We start from the raw sequence: 16,632 nt of genomic DNA, 5'->3' as shown, positions 1-16,632 counted from the left end.
GTGAGGAAGACGTAGAAGGTAGAGGAGAGAAAAGGAAGCAGAGTTGAGGATGAGGAAGAGAAAGAAGGAGCAAGAAGGAGGAAGTGGTGGAAAGGAGGAAGTGGAAGGAAGGTGGTAGAAGTTGCCACGGCAACAGAAGTGGCAGAAAGAGCGTGGTCTTACCTTGTTGGTTTCCCGTTTTGACCTCCACTTCCTTGAGGACGAGGTACTGAGGTAGAGTGAGTCGGGCGCGACTCGGCAGGTGTTTGTCCCTGATCCTGAGGATGGGGCCGCGCACGGGGCAGTCGCCCATGTGGGTCTGACCGCAATCCTCACACCCTGTTAGAGGAGAAACGAGATTAGAGAGAAGGAAATCCATCAACATTATCATCAATAACTGAGAAACTTGTTAATATGCTTCCGAGGTAAATTGCTAAATGACCAATCACATCAAGTTGAATTGAATGGAATTATGGTGATTGCTTTATGCGACCACTGGAGAAGGAAGAAATGAATGCTTGTCTGGAAGTGAGCATGGGACTACCAGCTGTAAGTTCCTACTAGGCAAGAAGGTTAAAAGTGCCTTGCCTATAACGGGTAGAGCTGCTGCTGCTCCAAGGGGATGTGAACCAATGACCTTGTGATTAGAAGTCTATAGTTTTAGCCCCTGAGCCATTGCAGCTTTAAATTAAGAAATGCAGCTGTAAAAAAACAAAAACAAAAGTCACTTGCTGGTCAATGTTTAAAATGCAATTCTTTGCCCGCAGCTAATCCCATTCAGTGAATGTGTCACTTACCAGAATGTATATCAGGACAAAGAAGAGTTTGAAAGAAGGAAACAAACAAATATAAAACCTAAAAATGCCATACGGGAATCTGCCATGCGGGTGACACAACTTATGGCTGAAATCTCAAGAAGATGTGAATGGGGCATACAAAGATCCTTCTGTATGCAGTGTTCACGCAGTGTGAGTAGGCTTGCCTTCTGAGATTTGGTGGCCTAACATCTGACAAAAGCAACAGGTCTGCTTACTCATTGCGCGTGTTGACTCACATACAATGTATGTGTCACAATTTACAAACGCACACATGCTGGCACACACACACACACACACACACACACACACACACACACATACACAAACTAGACAGAGACAACTATTTTTATATAACAGGCCAATGGTGAGTTGGGGTATATCATCATTTGAGGCGTTTTTTTTTTTTGTTTTTTTTTATAAAAGCAAGAAGCAAAACAATACTACAATTTGCTGTAAAAAACAGAACAAGAACACTTCTTCGTTAGAAATGTAAGGCAAAGGCTATACTTATCAATAATTATATTTCAATCAGCTCCTTTAACATGGCAGTGAATTATTGGCAGAGAATCAGTGCTTCTTATTAAAAACATAACATATGTCCCGAGTTTGATATTTTGCATATTGGAACTTGAAGAAATTTTGAGAGAGGTTGAGTTTACAATCAAGAACCACATTGACAGAATAAGGGGAAAAAAAGTATTATCCCACCTACAAAGAATAATTAGTGATACATTAACATTGCATTGAGTTATGGGAAGTAAATGTTGTCACAAGTTGTTCTGCAAATATCAGTTGAATAACAACATTTGTGAAAATGTAAACGCTGCAAAATATACCACAAATTTAGCATTTCTTCTTCTTCTTCTTTTTTCTCTTTTTCCAACTTGCTCCCTCTCTCAATCCTATTCTCGTGTATTTTTCCATCTCTCTCTCTCTCCCTCTCCCCCTACCCCTATGTTTTCTCTGTGCCATAATACTGACCATTGTTCTTTACACACAACATTCTTTACACATCACCTTCGTTCTGCCGTAACATTAAACAGAACAGGCTCTATCATCAAATCTGCCACGGGGTACGCTTTAACTGCACGGCACACCAGATGACTAGGGTGTGTTTATGCTCAATTTGCGTAGGCAGAATCAGCGTTACAAAACGCTGATTCAAAACGCTGATTCAAAATGCCGTTCACGAGAGCACTGTTTATGCTCACTTTCTTCGAGCCTTGGAAAGAGCGTTTGCGATTGCTTCGCTGACCTCAGCAGAGACAGGTCAAATTGGGGCGCGCGCGCTGCGATCGGTGGCCTGGCCTGGGAGAGCAGCTGGGAAAGACATGCGTACGCACAGTACATGGGAAAATTGCACAGGCCAGGGTAGCTGGCTGGCCGGGCGCGCGCTTTTTCACGTGAACCGGAAAGGCGTTTAGATGACATCACTCTAAACATGTATAGAAACGCTGTTGCGTTTATGCTTCCTCGTCAAACGTGATTAGTCAGAAACGCTGACCGTAAACGCACCTTTTTGTGCGTTTTGGATCGGCATTTTGAATCAGCATTTCTATCGAAATGAGCATGAACGCAACGGCATTTTGCACTAATCACATTTCAAAAGCCTGATTTTGGCCCCCAAAATGGAAGCATAAACGCATCCTAGGACGGAGTAGGAACTTCTCACTTACTCTATCTCTCCTCAAGAGAGAGAGAGAGAGAGAGGGAGAGAGAGAGAGAGACGGAGAAATGAAAAGGCCACATGGATACTGCAATCATAACAGATTTAGTTTGGGCTAGGTCCCTTATCCTGTCTCTCTTGGTTGACATTGACGAGACCTGGGTAGCTTGCTTGGCCCCTTTAACTCAATTCATAACTGGATTACCCCCTGCCCTGGGTTTCAAAATCTCGGCCAAGAGGTGTAGGTGGACGGAATGATGTAAACTCATCTTGTCGCACAGGAGGTAAATAGTTTTCCCCTTTTTTTTTTCTTCCTTCTCTCTCTCTCTCTCTTTAAAAAGGTATGTTTTATAAACAAAATGTAATTAGGGTAAATTACGATTCTTCGTGAAATAGTTCATGACGCGGAGGTGCAGTCAGACCGAATCGCAAGTTGAATATGACTCGTACCTTGGTTCGAGAGACTTGAGAACGAAAGCTGTGTGAATGATAGTATCAGTGAACTCGTGTCATCAGCCAAGGGAGTCTTATGAATCTTGAAGGAATAAGGTTACGGGCTACTAAGAAGACGCTGAACCACGCACGTTGCACACAAATACAAGTAAGAGAAAATCTGTGTATACAGATGTAATAGGGGTAACTTCTTATAGCACATTGCACGTCATATTACATTTTGGTGCTAATTCATACATGTAAATTGTAATATGCTTATCAAATACCATAGGAAAACAGAAAAAAACTAGAAATGTCGCTACAGCGACTGGTTATACCCCCGCCAAACAACATTTCATAAGCTTTGGTCAAAAAACTGAGGAAGTAGTTAAATCCGCAAGATCTTTCCTTGATCTTCTGCCATTAATATGCCGTTACCATGGCAACGTACTTTCGGGTACTGTCGAAAAATGCGTCTTGCACATCTACAACCAAAGGCACACATCTGTACCAAATTTCATGGAAATTGGGCAAAAACTGAGGAAGTAGTTTGCAACACAAAATTTTCCATCATTTTGGCTCATAATATGTGAGCTGTTACCATGGCAACATACTTTTTGTCACTGTCAAGAAATGTGTCATGCTGACCTATATCCTAAGACAAACATTCAATATGAATTCTGAGAATTGGAAGAACACTGATGAAGCAGTTTTGCCATGAAGCATTTTGCCCTATATTTTACCAATAACATGCCGTTACCATGGCAACGCACTTTTTGCCACTGCAGAAATATGTGTCTTGCACATTAACATATTCAGATGAACATCTGTACCTAATTTCATAAAAATTGATCAAAAACTGTGGGAGGAGTTCGCGACACAAGATTTGTACCCATTTTTGCCCATAATATGCCGTTACCATGGCAACGTACTTTTGGGTACTGTCAAAAAATATGTCTTGCACATCTACAACCCAAGGCACACATCTGTGCCAAGTTTTATGGGAATCGGTTGAAAACTGAGGAAGTAGTTCGCGACGCAAGATTTGCACCGGACCGACCGCCCGACCGACCGCCCGACCGACCGTCCGCTGATTCCTATGATACCCCCTTCAAACTTCGTTTGGCGGGGGTATAAAAAGAGAAGGTTGAATTCACTTCAGTTGGGAAGTTGAGAAATTTAAGTGCAGTGAATAAATTCCTCGTTGAAAATAGAGGAGTTTGCTTTTAAATATACACAAAATGGTATTGGGACAGTTTGTAATGATGTGCCTCGGCTGTTGCGTCATTGTGGAATTTTGACTGCCACTTTCTAATGCCCGTAAACGTTGCATCAAAAGGGAAAGTCACTTATCATTATTTACCATACCACTGACAGGAAATACTTTTTAAAGACATGTTAGAAGTGGTCAAGAATGAGAAGAAAAGGAAGATGTATAAACAAAAATGTTACAGTCAGAAATTTCAAGAAAAATCGATACAGGGAAACATACCACCCTTTAATTTCATCTGTGCCAGCTCTTTTCGTTCCATTCCTGATAGAACTTCGAAGGTGATAAGCTTCGTTCGCCACAGCCATTCTCATCTTAGACAAATTGCACGGTTTGCTCGGGTGGGTGAGATTTTACTCAAGACATTGTTTCATGCTCTCATCAAAATACCACAATGCCTAAAATATCTAACTGTATTTGGGGTGTGTATCTGTGCACCTGCACAAGCCCAGCTTGGGCTACAGGAAGATTACGAAGGTCAAAAGGGAGTGTCGTGTCGGCTGCCACGTGAGCAAAACAACACACAAGAATCTGCAGTACCGGATTCTAGCGCATGGAAAACGTTCAAGCGCACAGAAAACATGCAAGCACTGAAAAGTCGCAAGAGAACTTGTGACTTCTGTGGAAAATTCATAGCGGGGAAGCTCACATGACTTTGAGTCAATACTTGGCAAAGCTCCCAGCAAAAACTTCTCATAGCTCTAAAATTCTTGCTATTTCGGTGAACTGTAAAATGGCCCTTCAGAAAAGTGCAGTGACCTTCAAAAATATGAACAACTTCTTCAAAAAATCATCTAACCCATTGGGTATGCATTACAAAAGTACAATTGTATCTCAGTTTGTAAATCCAGCCTATGAAGATAGAAAATTTCCTAGCAGATTTCTTTTCCTCAACCAATTTTATTCATGAAGAATTTGTTCTGTGCTCCAATTAAATCTGCCAAGGAAGGAGGTTAAGTGATCACGGGCATTGGTTTGTCTTTTTGCAAAATAACTCAGAAAGTTGTGAACGGATTGGACTGAAACGTGCAGGAAAAGTCAATAATGACACAAGAAACAGATGATTAAATTCAATAGCGATCAGGGAATTTTTACGGATTTTTGAAGGATTTTTAAACTTTTGGCATATAAGGTCAATGAACTTAGGAGTTTCAAGCTGCGTGCATTGGAGGTTTACATGCATGCACTAAAGCGCATGCTCTGCTCGGGCAAGGCGCCGCGCAACTGGAAGCTGATGATGTAAACAAAAGGCTTCATTGGGAAGTTGCTGGCTTGGCGGAGGTCTGCGGTCTCTGAGTACTTCTAGTTCTTTTTTTTTGATAAAAAAGAGAGAGAGACAGACAGACAGACATGTGGACAGGGACAAGAGAAAGCAATACAACTCTTCACAAATCCAAAAATTTATGGATTTTGGGTGCTCAGGTATGTGGGATGACAATTTATGGAACCTGTGTCACAAGCCAACAAAGTTGGATACCACGCTAACATCATTAGGGATCTAAAAGTGCCACAAACTCTAGGCGGCAAAAAGAAAATGTGCGTGGCAGTGTCGAAATTATCAAAAACTTTGATCTAATCCCAAAATCTGTGGCATCTATCCCACACATTTTGCCTTTTGTATTTTTGACTTCATTGTTCTAAGCTGCAAAGAACCAGCCAGGGAGACGTCAAGAGCCACATAGGTTGCATGCAATGTGGCTGTGTCATAATTGTTAAAAACTTGGATCTGAATCCATGTCTCTGACAAGTCTTACGTCAAACATTTTTCACCCTGTAGTTTTTTCCTCCTGTGGGAGGGGGGGGGGGGGGTTGTTCACATCATTTGTATAACTATACAGTCTGATTTCATTCCAAAGTCATGTGTTACAGAGAAAGTTTCTCTCATAGGATAACTTGTAACCAAGGAGGTATACTTTTGGACTTCTTGTGACCAAAACACCATTGCATCCCCAGAGTGTAAGCCCTGCTCAATGGCTATTAAAGGACAACCCACAGACACAGACCATAACAAAGGACGAGCTTTGCCCCCCCCCCTCCCCCAAACGGCGCAGTCGTGGTGACAAGGTCACATGTCAAATTGAGATCTCGTTAGATCCCCGCACTTTCGGAGGCTGCCACTCTCCAATCAACGCGAGATAACTGCCCAAGAGAGATCCGTATGTCCACGCATCCACTTTTTGTTGCAAAAAAAAAGTATTTCTGTGAGCCCTTGCTTGTAACCTGTCAATTGCTATTAATACATCATCTCCATCAAATGTTGATCCCTCCCTTAAATGGTAGTAGCACTCATTTGTAAAAGAAAATTGGGCTAACAGCTGAGAGAACAACCCATGTCACAGAGCCTTTTCGGACTGGCAGAAGAACTTGTTTATAAACGTGTTGATATAAATATCTTCAGAGCTAATAAGAGTAACTTCTGCAAGTCCGAAAGCAAACCGAATCAAGTCTTCCGTCAGACTTTGCACTCAGCGGCACACTCGTTCCTGTGTTGAGAACACTCCGCAAGTCACAACATGCGTTCGCTCTAAACACGTTCTCGAAACATAATACGACATGAGAAAGTTTTGCAGTGACCAGTATCGAAAGGAGACAGATGAATCGCTGCAATCAATCGATTGTCAGGGTATCACAATTTTTCTTTTGGCGAGAGAAGCAATCCTTCCATTTCACAGCTGCTGCCAGCTATAGACAGGAATTCCTGGAAAGTTTTGCTTGTCAATTCCTGAACAACATCTCTTTGGAGTATTAAAGGACAGGTCCACCTTCATATACATAAGGATTGAGAGAATGCAGCAATATTAGTAGAACACATCAGTGAAAGTTTGGGGAAATTGGACAATCCGTTCAAAAGTTACGAATATTTTAAGTATCTGCGCAGTCACTGCTGGAAGAGAAGACTACTTCAGTGTATGATGTCACATGCATACAACTATATAAGGAAAATAAAAAGAGAATTTCACAAAACTTTACTTTTTGAATAAAGTGCACAGTTCTTCGACTTGCTACTGACGTATGTTAAGGGTAATATTATTCCCCCTGCCTTCTGAAAGAAGTCGAGTGTTCTTTTGTTATGCGAGAAAAATGGAAATATGTTGAATTTTCTTTATTCTTTCTTTATATATCGTTGTACTCATGTGACATCACAAGCTATAGTAGTCTTTTCATCCCGCCGTGACTGAGCGGAAACTTCAAAAATTCCTAACTTTTTAACGGATTGTCTGATTTTCCTCAAACTTTCACTGATGTGTTCAACTAATATTGCTGCATTCAATCAACCCACATGTCTATGAAGGTGAACTTGTCCTTTAAGTTTGACTCTGGCCATCATGCCATAAAATCATCCTATAATGGTCTGAAGATAAATGTGAGAATCTTCCAAATGACAGCTGAACAAGCCAGAAGCAAAAAAAAAAAAAAAAGAAAGAAGATGAAAGTCTCATCAAGCAGTCAAGTTACAACTGATTGTGGCAAAATTAACTTTTATCCAGTTGACATTCCAATCAGGTGAGTCTTTTCAGAGAGAAAAGAAAACAACACAAAAAGCAAGGAAACTGAGAGCACAGGGCCTAAGAGAGCATTATTTTTTCTTCTCCAGTTTAACCCGTTGAGGACGGACTGATTTTGCTATAACACGCTTTTCCCATAAACACTTGCCCCAGTATACTCGGGAGTCGTCCTCAACGCGTTAATAGCAATCACACTACTCCTACAGACACTACTCAATTTTGGTTTTGAATGGGTTTCAAATCCTAATTTGTACATAATCCCAATAAAGTGGGCATGGAAAAGTGAAGAGAAATACAACAAACAAACAAACAAACAAATTTACAGAAACTAGATGTATTCAATGTGCTATTTACACTGTAAGAATGGATATTTTTGGACTTCCAAAATGTGATTGTATTTCCATTTCTTCTTTTTACGTCCTATGTGACCTACTGTTTTCGTTGAGGTTTCTTTTATATCGGCCGATTGTGAAATGATGGGCCAATGAAGAGTAAACGTTTGAACTACTTCTTTGGGCGGCTTCCAAGAAAACCCACAACCAGGCATTAGCACTTGATGACTGTGCTTGACAGTAGACTAAAATGCGCACCACCAGAGGAGCTGTCGAGCACGTTAACGGGAGCCAAGAGTCGCGCAAGGTCAACGGGATGACAATGGGCCGGGGCGATGATGACGAAAACTCTCCAAGTTAACGATTTGTCATGATCTCCCCAATGACAATGGATGCTCGCTCGTCTTATATCTATCTCTTTTTTTTTGGTTCTCTTTCTCTCATGGCGGAGCCCTTCTTCTTTGCTTCTCGAAACCGATAATTGCAACCTTGCTTTCTTCCTGCCTTCTACGCACGAAGCTCCTCCACGCATCCTGTTGCCTAGCAACGAGAACGATCTCTCCTTCCCGCTCATCTTGTTCTTCTTTGTTTCTCTACATGTTGAATCCAAGGAAAAGCAGAAAGACTGTTTGAATTGTGTAGTGCAGACACGCAGACAACTGCAACGACAATGCTGCCCTTCAAAAAATGTTACTTAACTCTCTTTTTTTGTGTTGCCAGATTAGGAAACATCCCTGTGATTCAGAGAGTTGTTTGAAAGCCTGCCCAGTAAACCTCCACTGGCTCAGCCATGCCAGTTTATTTTGGGAGTCTGCCTTAACACTGCCAAATCCCGAATCTGAACTTTAATTGTCCTACTGCCGGGGTGGGGCGTCTTATCTCTTCTGTTCATCAGTATGTTAGCCTTTTGTTAGCGTTAATTCTCTCTCTTATCCAAATATCTTTACACCTAGAATACTGACATCACATGAGCTAGATTGGCAGATGGATAGAAATGAGAGAAAGAGAGAGAATTAGACTAAAAGAGAAAAGACGTAAAAGAGAAATATATGTTGTATTTATACACATACTTTTAAAGGGATGAGCACTACAGTATTGGTGAAGATGAGAATTGGGCTTTTAACTTTTTGCGAGATACCAAGAAAACACTTATGAAATAGTACAGAGCATACCATTTTAGGGGAATTCAAAGTTTATTTGATGAAAATCGGGTTTGGCATGACTGAAACATCCAAAAACAAAGTAAAACAAAGCGATCTTAATAAAGTGTGGGTCCCATACTTATCAGAATGGCTCTGTTTTGGATATCCTAGCCACTTCAAAACCAATTTTCATCAAATAAACATTGAATTCCTCATGTAATTACATGCTCTTTCATATTTCATAAGAGGTTTCTCATTATCTTACCAAAAAATGTTAGAAACCTGAAATTAGGTCTCAACCAAAACTATACAATCCTTTCAAGGAGAGATTAAAAGAGAGAGAGAGATACATTATACATGCACAAAGGAGAAAACAAATGAAGACAGATATACATGTAGGAGATGGAGGGGGAGGTTTGGTAGAAAGAGATATGTGAAGCATTGGTAATAAAGCTATCCCTGACCACTTGCTATAAGAAGAGCCATTCAAACCAAATTTAAAGGATCATAATAGTTTTGGTTGAGACCTAATTTCAGGTTTCTAACATTTTTGGTGAGATAATGAGAAACCTCTTATGAAACATGAAAGAGCATGTAATTCCATGCCCAGGGAAGTCAACATTTATTTGATGAAAATTGGTTTTGAAATGGCTGAGATATCCGAAACAGAGCGATTCTAATAACTGTGGGACCCACACTTTATTACGATCGCTTTGTTTTACTTTGTTTTTGGATGTTTCAGTCATTCCAAACCCGATTTTCATCAAATAAACTTTGAATTCCTCTTAAAATGGTATGCTCTGTACTATTTCATAAGTGTTTTCTTGGTATCTCGCAAAAAGTTAAAAGCCCAATTCTCATCTCCACCAATACTGTACTATCCCTTTTTAAAGCCACAAGGACATGGTATCTTGAATGTATTTAATCTATACGCTATATATTTAGTAGCATGTCTGATTATTTTGTGAATCGGGATTCCCAACAATTTCGCCTGTGGTTAAATTCGCAATTGAGGAGTGTAGTAATGATCAGAGAAATGTATGCGTGTACATGTAAGTCACATTCACGTCAGGATCAAGGTTAATATTTTGGCGCGTTCTTAAATTCGTGTGTAACACCAAACTCACAAAATTTTCAAAAACAAAAACCTAGTGAAATATTCACATTATAGAGTTTTTAACGACAGAACTAAAAATTGCACACGAACATTATCATCACCATCAGAATATGTGGTCCCATTTCTTTTAAGTTTTCATGTAAACCTGGCTTTCATATTCTTTTTTACATGTTAGCAGATCCAGAGGGGGGCGCAACCGGCGCATGCTCCCCTCTCCTTTATTTTTCGTTAAAAACAAAAGAAATAAAAGGGGAAAAAATGAAATGAAACCTGGAAGTGGCACCAGAAATATTAGTTGCGTCCCTCCCCCCTTTAAGGAATTCCTGGATCCGCCCCTGTTACATGTACATATTTACCACCAACTCTGTGTGTGTGTATATGTAAGGAGGGGAACAAGACGCTGTAATAGACAAGACATTTTAAATAATAGCAACATCATAAACTCTTGTGTTGACGATTCATCACAGAAATGTGCATCATGTGGTTGGCCGCTGAATTTAAATTTCTCATTCCCAATCTTCATATTTATCTTTTTTCCTTTCTCTCTACCTCTTTTACAATTTGTACTTTTAATGCTGGTCATTGCAAGTTAAAGGAAAGCCAACCCGCAGAGAAATCTAGATTGAATGAAAGCAGCAACATTAGTAGAACACATCAGTGTAAGTTTGGAGAAAATCGGACAATCGATGCAAAAGTTGTGAATTTTTAAAGTTTTGGTGTTGGAACCACTGGATGAGGAGACTACTAGGAGTTATGGCGTCATGTGTGGACAACATTATAAAGAAAATATAAAGGAAAAGTTTTTATTATAACTATTGTTCACATTTTGTATATTTTACAATGCTTAACAATGATTATACTCGTTCAAATATTTAGATTGTTTGTTTCTATCCTTAACTCACATTTTAGAACTATTTTGAAGCACTAATGCTGTTTTTTCATCTGCAAATGGTAAATTATATCTTTAAACATTGAGCTGTTAGTATTGATATCAAAGTTTCAACCTCTTAAAATGTGAACAATAGTTACAATAAAAACGTTTCCAGACTAAACCGTCTACAGTTATGGCTAAATGACAAAATAGTGATATCTCCTTATATTTTAGACTTTATTGTAAAAATTTCATACTGTATGGTAGGGTGTTTTGTGATACAACTGACCCACACAAATGCATCAAAATTGATATCTTGAACATTTTTTAAATCACTGCTCCCAGAGGTAAACAGGACCTTTAAGCCAGAGGACTAAATACTTGAGGGAACATCCTTCCATGGTCTAAAATAGATGAATACAAACTGTAAGTATTATAGAAAACAGGTTGAAACTCTTGATAGAAGCTACTGGTGCATTGATGAGACTATGGAGTTTATGCATCATACGGGAGCATGTAGCTCTATGCAACCATGATGTTTCATCAAGCTAGATCGCATACACTATTATTGTAGTCATTCATGCTATTTTTATCAAACCACAACACCACGAACACTTGTTTGAAGTAAGACTGGAAACCCTGTCTGTTCACACACAAACACACACACACACACCAAAATGGATGGTTTTAAAAAGGTCAACTTTTGCAATGTGGTGCGTACCACTTATGCTTGTGCACACACACACACACACACACACACACACACACACACACACACACACACAAATCACTTCAAACTTTCACAATCTGCATCAGGATGCTAAGCCAAGTCCATCTCGATCCTTCTTTTTTTTCCCTCTAGGAACCCTCCCATCAACTTGCCTTAAACTGTGTTAAATTGTCTTATATTACTAGATAACATAGATTCACATAAAGGTATTGGTCTCAGCCTTGTATGAGGTTTGCATCACAAATTCAACATTAAGTACAACCTTGACGGGTAATTGCTCATATAGGAATGATATCATTTGTTACAGGTACATAGTATATGAGCAAACAATATCATTGGTTTTCCCCCTGATTTTTGGCTTATTTTGAAGGAGTAATTTTTCTTCTAATCAAATCTTAAATGCAGAACTATAAACTACAGAGAAAATAGTCTGTCTTACTTTTTTTGAAGACCTACTGCATTTCTTGGCCTGACGATACTTTCCCTTTTTGCACCCATGAGGTAAAATAAGCATAAGGGAAGAAACCTACAGAAACGAATTATGAAAACAGTCAGCAGGAGTATTGATACTTTAAATAGTCATGAATAGAGTGTGCTCAATTAGCATACCTAGTTTTAGGATAATCTGAAAATCCCTTCATATTGATTACAATGGGATTTCAAATCCCACATGTGTCTGCGTGCACTCATGTGATGAGAAGCAGGTCAGCTCACTACAGATTGAAGTTTTTGTTGTTGTTTTTTACTTCAAAACCTACTTCTTTTCCCAGAAGTGACACACCTTGTATATTCTATCCACTTTCTAAAGCTGCTTAAAGAACTTCCAGAAAATGAAACGTACATCATTTGAGAGCTTGGATTCTTTTGATTGGTTTCTGATTATTGGCCTCATATTATTAAACCCATTTTATAAAAGTTTATGACGAGTTCAACTGCACCTTTTATCCGCGAGTTTCCAAAATATACAACGAAAGCAGACATTCTGAGGAGATTTACTTTCCATGTGTGGTCAATAAAGATGGCTTTTGAAATTTTCATTTTTTATTTTTTGCTTTGTGTAGTCTTCTGAGTGTTGACACATTGCAAGAAACAGTAAGAATTTGACAAAATACAACAACAAAATATCAACACCTTTTTTTGGTGAAATATTTGAGTGAAAGTACTATTCACATTATTCATCTACGTAAACTTTTCTCATTTAATGTATGCATGTACTTAATATTACATTCAATAGATATCAAGCACTTGTTTAATACATTTACTAATACTTTCTTACCGCTACTTGTTCATCTGATTTTAATTTTGCCCTTGTTTGATAAAAAACAAAACAGAATTTACGTGTCCCATTTTCATCACATGCCCTATTTCTTATGTGTACAATTAGCACCAACATTTTGTCTGTATATCCTGAATGTGCATTCCTTTTGTGATACTGTCCACTGCCATGGTTGCCATGGTTACTCCTCGCCATGGGAACATGCCATGGTATGACCCATCTATAGGGCTTTTTACACTTGTGTTTCTTAACCCCGGACTTTCTCTGACCCAGGACTATCGTTAGTCCCGTACCAATTTTTTCAGCTTTTTACACTCGCCAATTAGTCCCGTACTATCTCTTGTCCGGGGCTAAGGAGAAAACTGACCTTTTTACACTCGTATTTCTTAGCCCCGGACTTTCCAAACCACATGAATATTCATGATTACGCTGTGTACTGTACATGTACACGCACGCACCGGCAGCACTTGATTACCTCGTTTCTGATTGGTCAGTGAGGGTCGGACTTCGTCTCTGTCGCTTAGCCCAGGATTATTTTTTCGTTCTGTTTACATTCACTTGCTTGGCACCGCAATTGCGGTGCTAACCCCTGCTATTTTGCAGGGCCAGATAGTACCGTACTATCGGTGGGGCTAGCCCACTTTGGCAAAAACGAGTGTAAACAGAAAGTGGGCTAAGGATAGTCCCGTACCAACGGTGGGGCTAAGGCCCCCCCTTAGCCCCACCATTGGTCCGGGGCTAAGCAAAATTTTACAAGTGTAAAAAGCCCTTATATCGCCCACCCTCTCACTGACATGACGGAGGAGGACATGCGGGAGGAGGGGTGTGCGTCACCCTACCCGTCTCTTGGGTCACGGTGACGTAGTGGGGAGATTCGGGTACAGGATCGAATCAATTTACCTCCACTGACAATGAATCAATCAATCATGCCCCCACACACTACATCACTTGTGAAATGTTACCATGAATGAAGCTGAACAACAAACCAAAACAAAACAAACTAAACCAAAACACAACAAAACAAAACAACAACAGAACCAAAACACTAAACTCTTCTAAAATATATTGAGATTTACGAAGGCATAAAAATGGCAAGGACAATAGTGGTGGTATTAGATTAAGGCAAGTAAAGGGCTTTTTACACTTGTAAATTTTTGCTTAGTCCCGTACCAACGGTGGGGCTAAGGGGGGGCCTCAGCCCCACCGTTGGTACGGGACTATCCTCAGCCTACTTTCTGTTGACACTCGTTTTTGCCAAAGTGGGCTAGCCCCACCGATAGTCCGGTACTATCTGGCCCTGCAAAATAGCAGGGTTAGCACCGCAATTGCGGTGCCAAGCAAGTGAGTGTAAACAGAACAAAAAAATAATCCTGGGCTAAGCGACGGAGACGAAGTCCGACCCTCACTGACCATTCAGAAACGAGGTAATCAAGTGCTGCCGGTGCGTGCGTGTACGTGTACAGTACACAGCGTAATCATGAATATTCATGTGGTTTGGAAAGTCCAGGGCTAAGAAACACGAGTGTAAAAAGGTCAGTTTTCTCCTTAGCCCCGGACAAGAGATAGTACAGGACTAATTGGCCAGTGTAAAAAGCTGAAAAAATTGGTACGGGACTAACGATAGTCCTGGGTCAGAGAAAGTCCGGGGTTAAGAAACACAAGTGTAAAAAGGGCTTAAGTGTGGCACTAACACTGCACATTCGCTTTAGTACTAGCATGAAAAGTTTGACATGCTGCTTCAGTAGTCATATAATATACAGCAATACAACATGTAGGAGAATCTGTCCTAGGTGTTAGTGTTTCGCAAACAAGTTGCACACAGTATACAATAAACTTTTCAAGAGTCTTAGCGTACAGTAATCACTTACAGACTCCTGTCTCTGCGTTTAAAGGATCAACGCTGCCAGTTGTGACACTTTCATTCAAACCATACCCAAATATCCCCACCAACATTATCCTGCCTAAATTGTCCACAGTAAGCACCTCAAGATATATAAAATGTACCTTCTTGGGTTTTAAAAGGCAACACACAGGGAGCGTGTGCGCGACTATACAACGAGCATGTAACAACATCTGTGAGGGGCATATACAATGGTATACTGGCACAACTATTTCAAATTCTATTCATTTGTTTACACATTTCATCCATTAAGGAATGCTGCATATCAAAAGCGGGAAATGTTTAATCCACGAGCAATCTCTATAAAAAAAACTTCAAATCCTGCGACATTACTCCCACTACATCCCCAGCTGTCAAAACATTTTCTCGCAAAAAAACAAAAACAAAAACAAAAACAAAAACCCATCCCCAATGTCTGAAAGCTACTGGATCTGCCCTCTGGCTCCCACGATGCACCAGACTTCCTGCCCGCATCGGGTCCAATTTCAACGGACACCCCTCTCCCCGACAACGCTCTAGCATGGAGCCGCTCCGTGACACAAGAAGCTAGGACTTTTCCACGATGAGTCTCTCCATGCTTCAACAGGTAGCTATCCTCCTTTCTTGATTTCAAGCATTCCCAATTTCCACTGCATTGACAGTTACAGTAATAAATGGCAACGAGGAAAGATTTGCGCACATAATTCTCTTCTTTATCAATTCCCTTGAGCATTTTACAGAAAAACTGATTGCAATCAATTTTCTGATGTTGGCAAAGACAAGGAGAAGCAAATAGATGCAATAATGCAATATCTTCACCAATCAAACCGAATGAATATCAGTCGCTGCGGGACACTTTCCTGATTGATCTACAAATTCCTTGTTGTCTTGGTAATTTGTGTTGTTGACTATTTGTCGTTCTTGCTTTGTATCTATTTGTTTGTTTGGAGGAAGGGGAGGGGTTAGCGGAAGAGGAATATTTCAATAGTATCTAGAAAGAGAAGAGAAGAAATCGAGAAGGATGTTGCTGCTTGAGATACATAGGAGGTCAGTGAGGGAGGACACATATAAAATATCTGGTGCCAAAGAATATTAACATGCAATTGGTGGAAGCCAGTGTCAACAGTGGGGGAAAAAATTAATCATATCACTAGGGAATCTCGGTACCTTGTTTTGTTTTCGTTGAGATATGAGTCGACCACAAGAGAAGAGGAAAGGTTTGGGGGGGGGGGAGGGGGGGGGGGGGAGGGGTTAGGCAGCCCAGTTCAGATCTTGCGGTTATACAGACCATGTTGGCAGGTTCTTTGCCTCTGGCTAGATATATTCTTGAAGCATTATAACGGTATGTTGGGCTGAATGATAACAATTCAAGCTTTAATCTCACTAATTATGATTGATGTGATATTTCAAGACGTTAGATTTACTCAGTATAACAAATGCTAGAGAAATGAAGACAGATCAATGAAATCTTCAAAGCTCAGCAGTCAAAGACATGAAAAATATACATCTTAAAGTCACTGTTTAAAGGGTGTGTACAGTTCTGGTCGAGGTGTAGATTTAGCTTTTAACATTTTGCAAGATATTCAGAAACCACTCTATGAGATGTAAGGCGCA

The 16,632-nt window shown here is 40.1% G+C and overlaps 1 protein-coding gene across 1 annotated transcript in view; it reads right to left on the bottom strand.

Annotated features, from left to right (window-relative positions):
* The window catches only part of LOC139729425 (uncharacterized), a 182,482-nt gene that overhangs the window by 85,775 nt on the left and 80,075 nt on the right, over positions 1–16,632 (bottom strand). The window contains exon 4 of the mRNA XM_071640350.1: positions 163–318. Coding sequence (XP_071496451.1) covers positions 163–318 — 156 coding nt within the window. The remainder of the gene's footprint in view (positions 1–162; positions 319–16,632) is intronic.

The sequence above is a fragment of the Diadema antillarum genome, unplaced genomic scaffold (genome assembly GCF_040938485.1).
Source record: "Diadema antillarum isolate AM-2024a unplaced genomic scaffold, OU_Dant_1.0 seq00000239_RagTag, whole genome shotgun sequence".
NCBI lineage: Eukaryota > Metazoa > Echinodermata > Echinoidea > Diadematoida > Diadematidae > Diadema > Diadema antillarum.
Note: the sequence above shows the minus strand (reverse complement) of the source record. Positions and strands in the feature narration are given on the sequence as shown.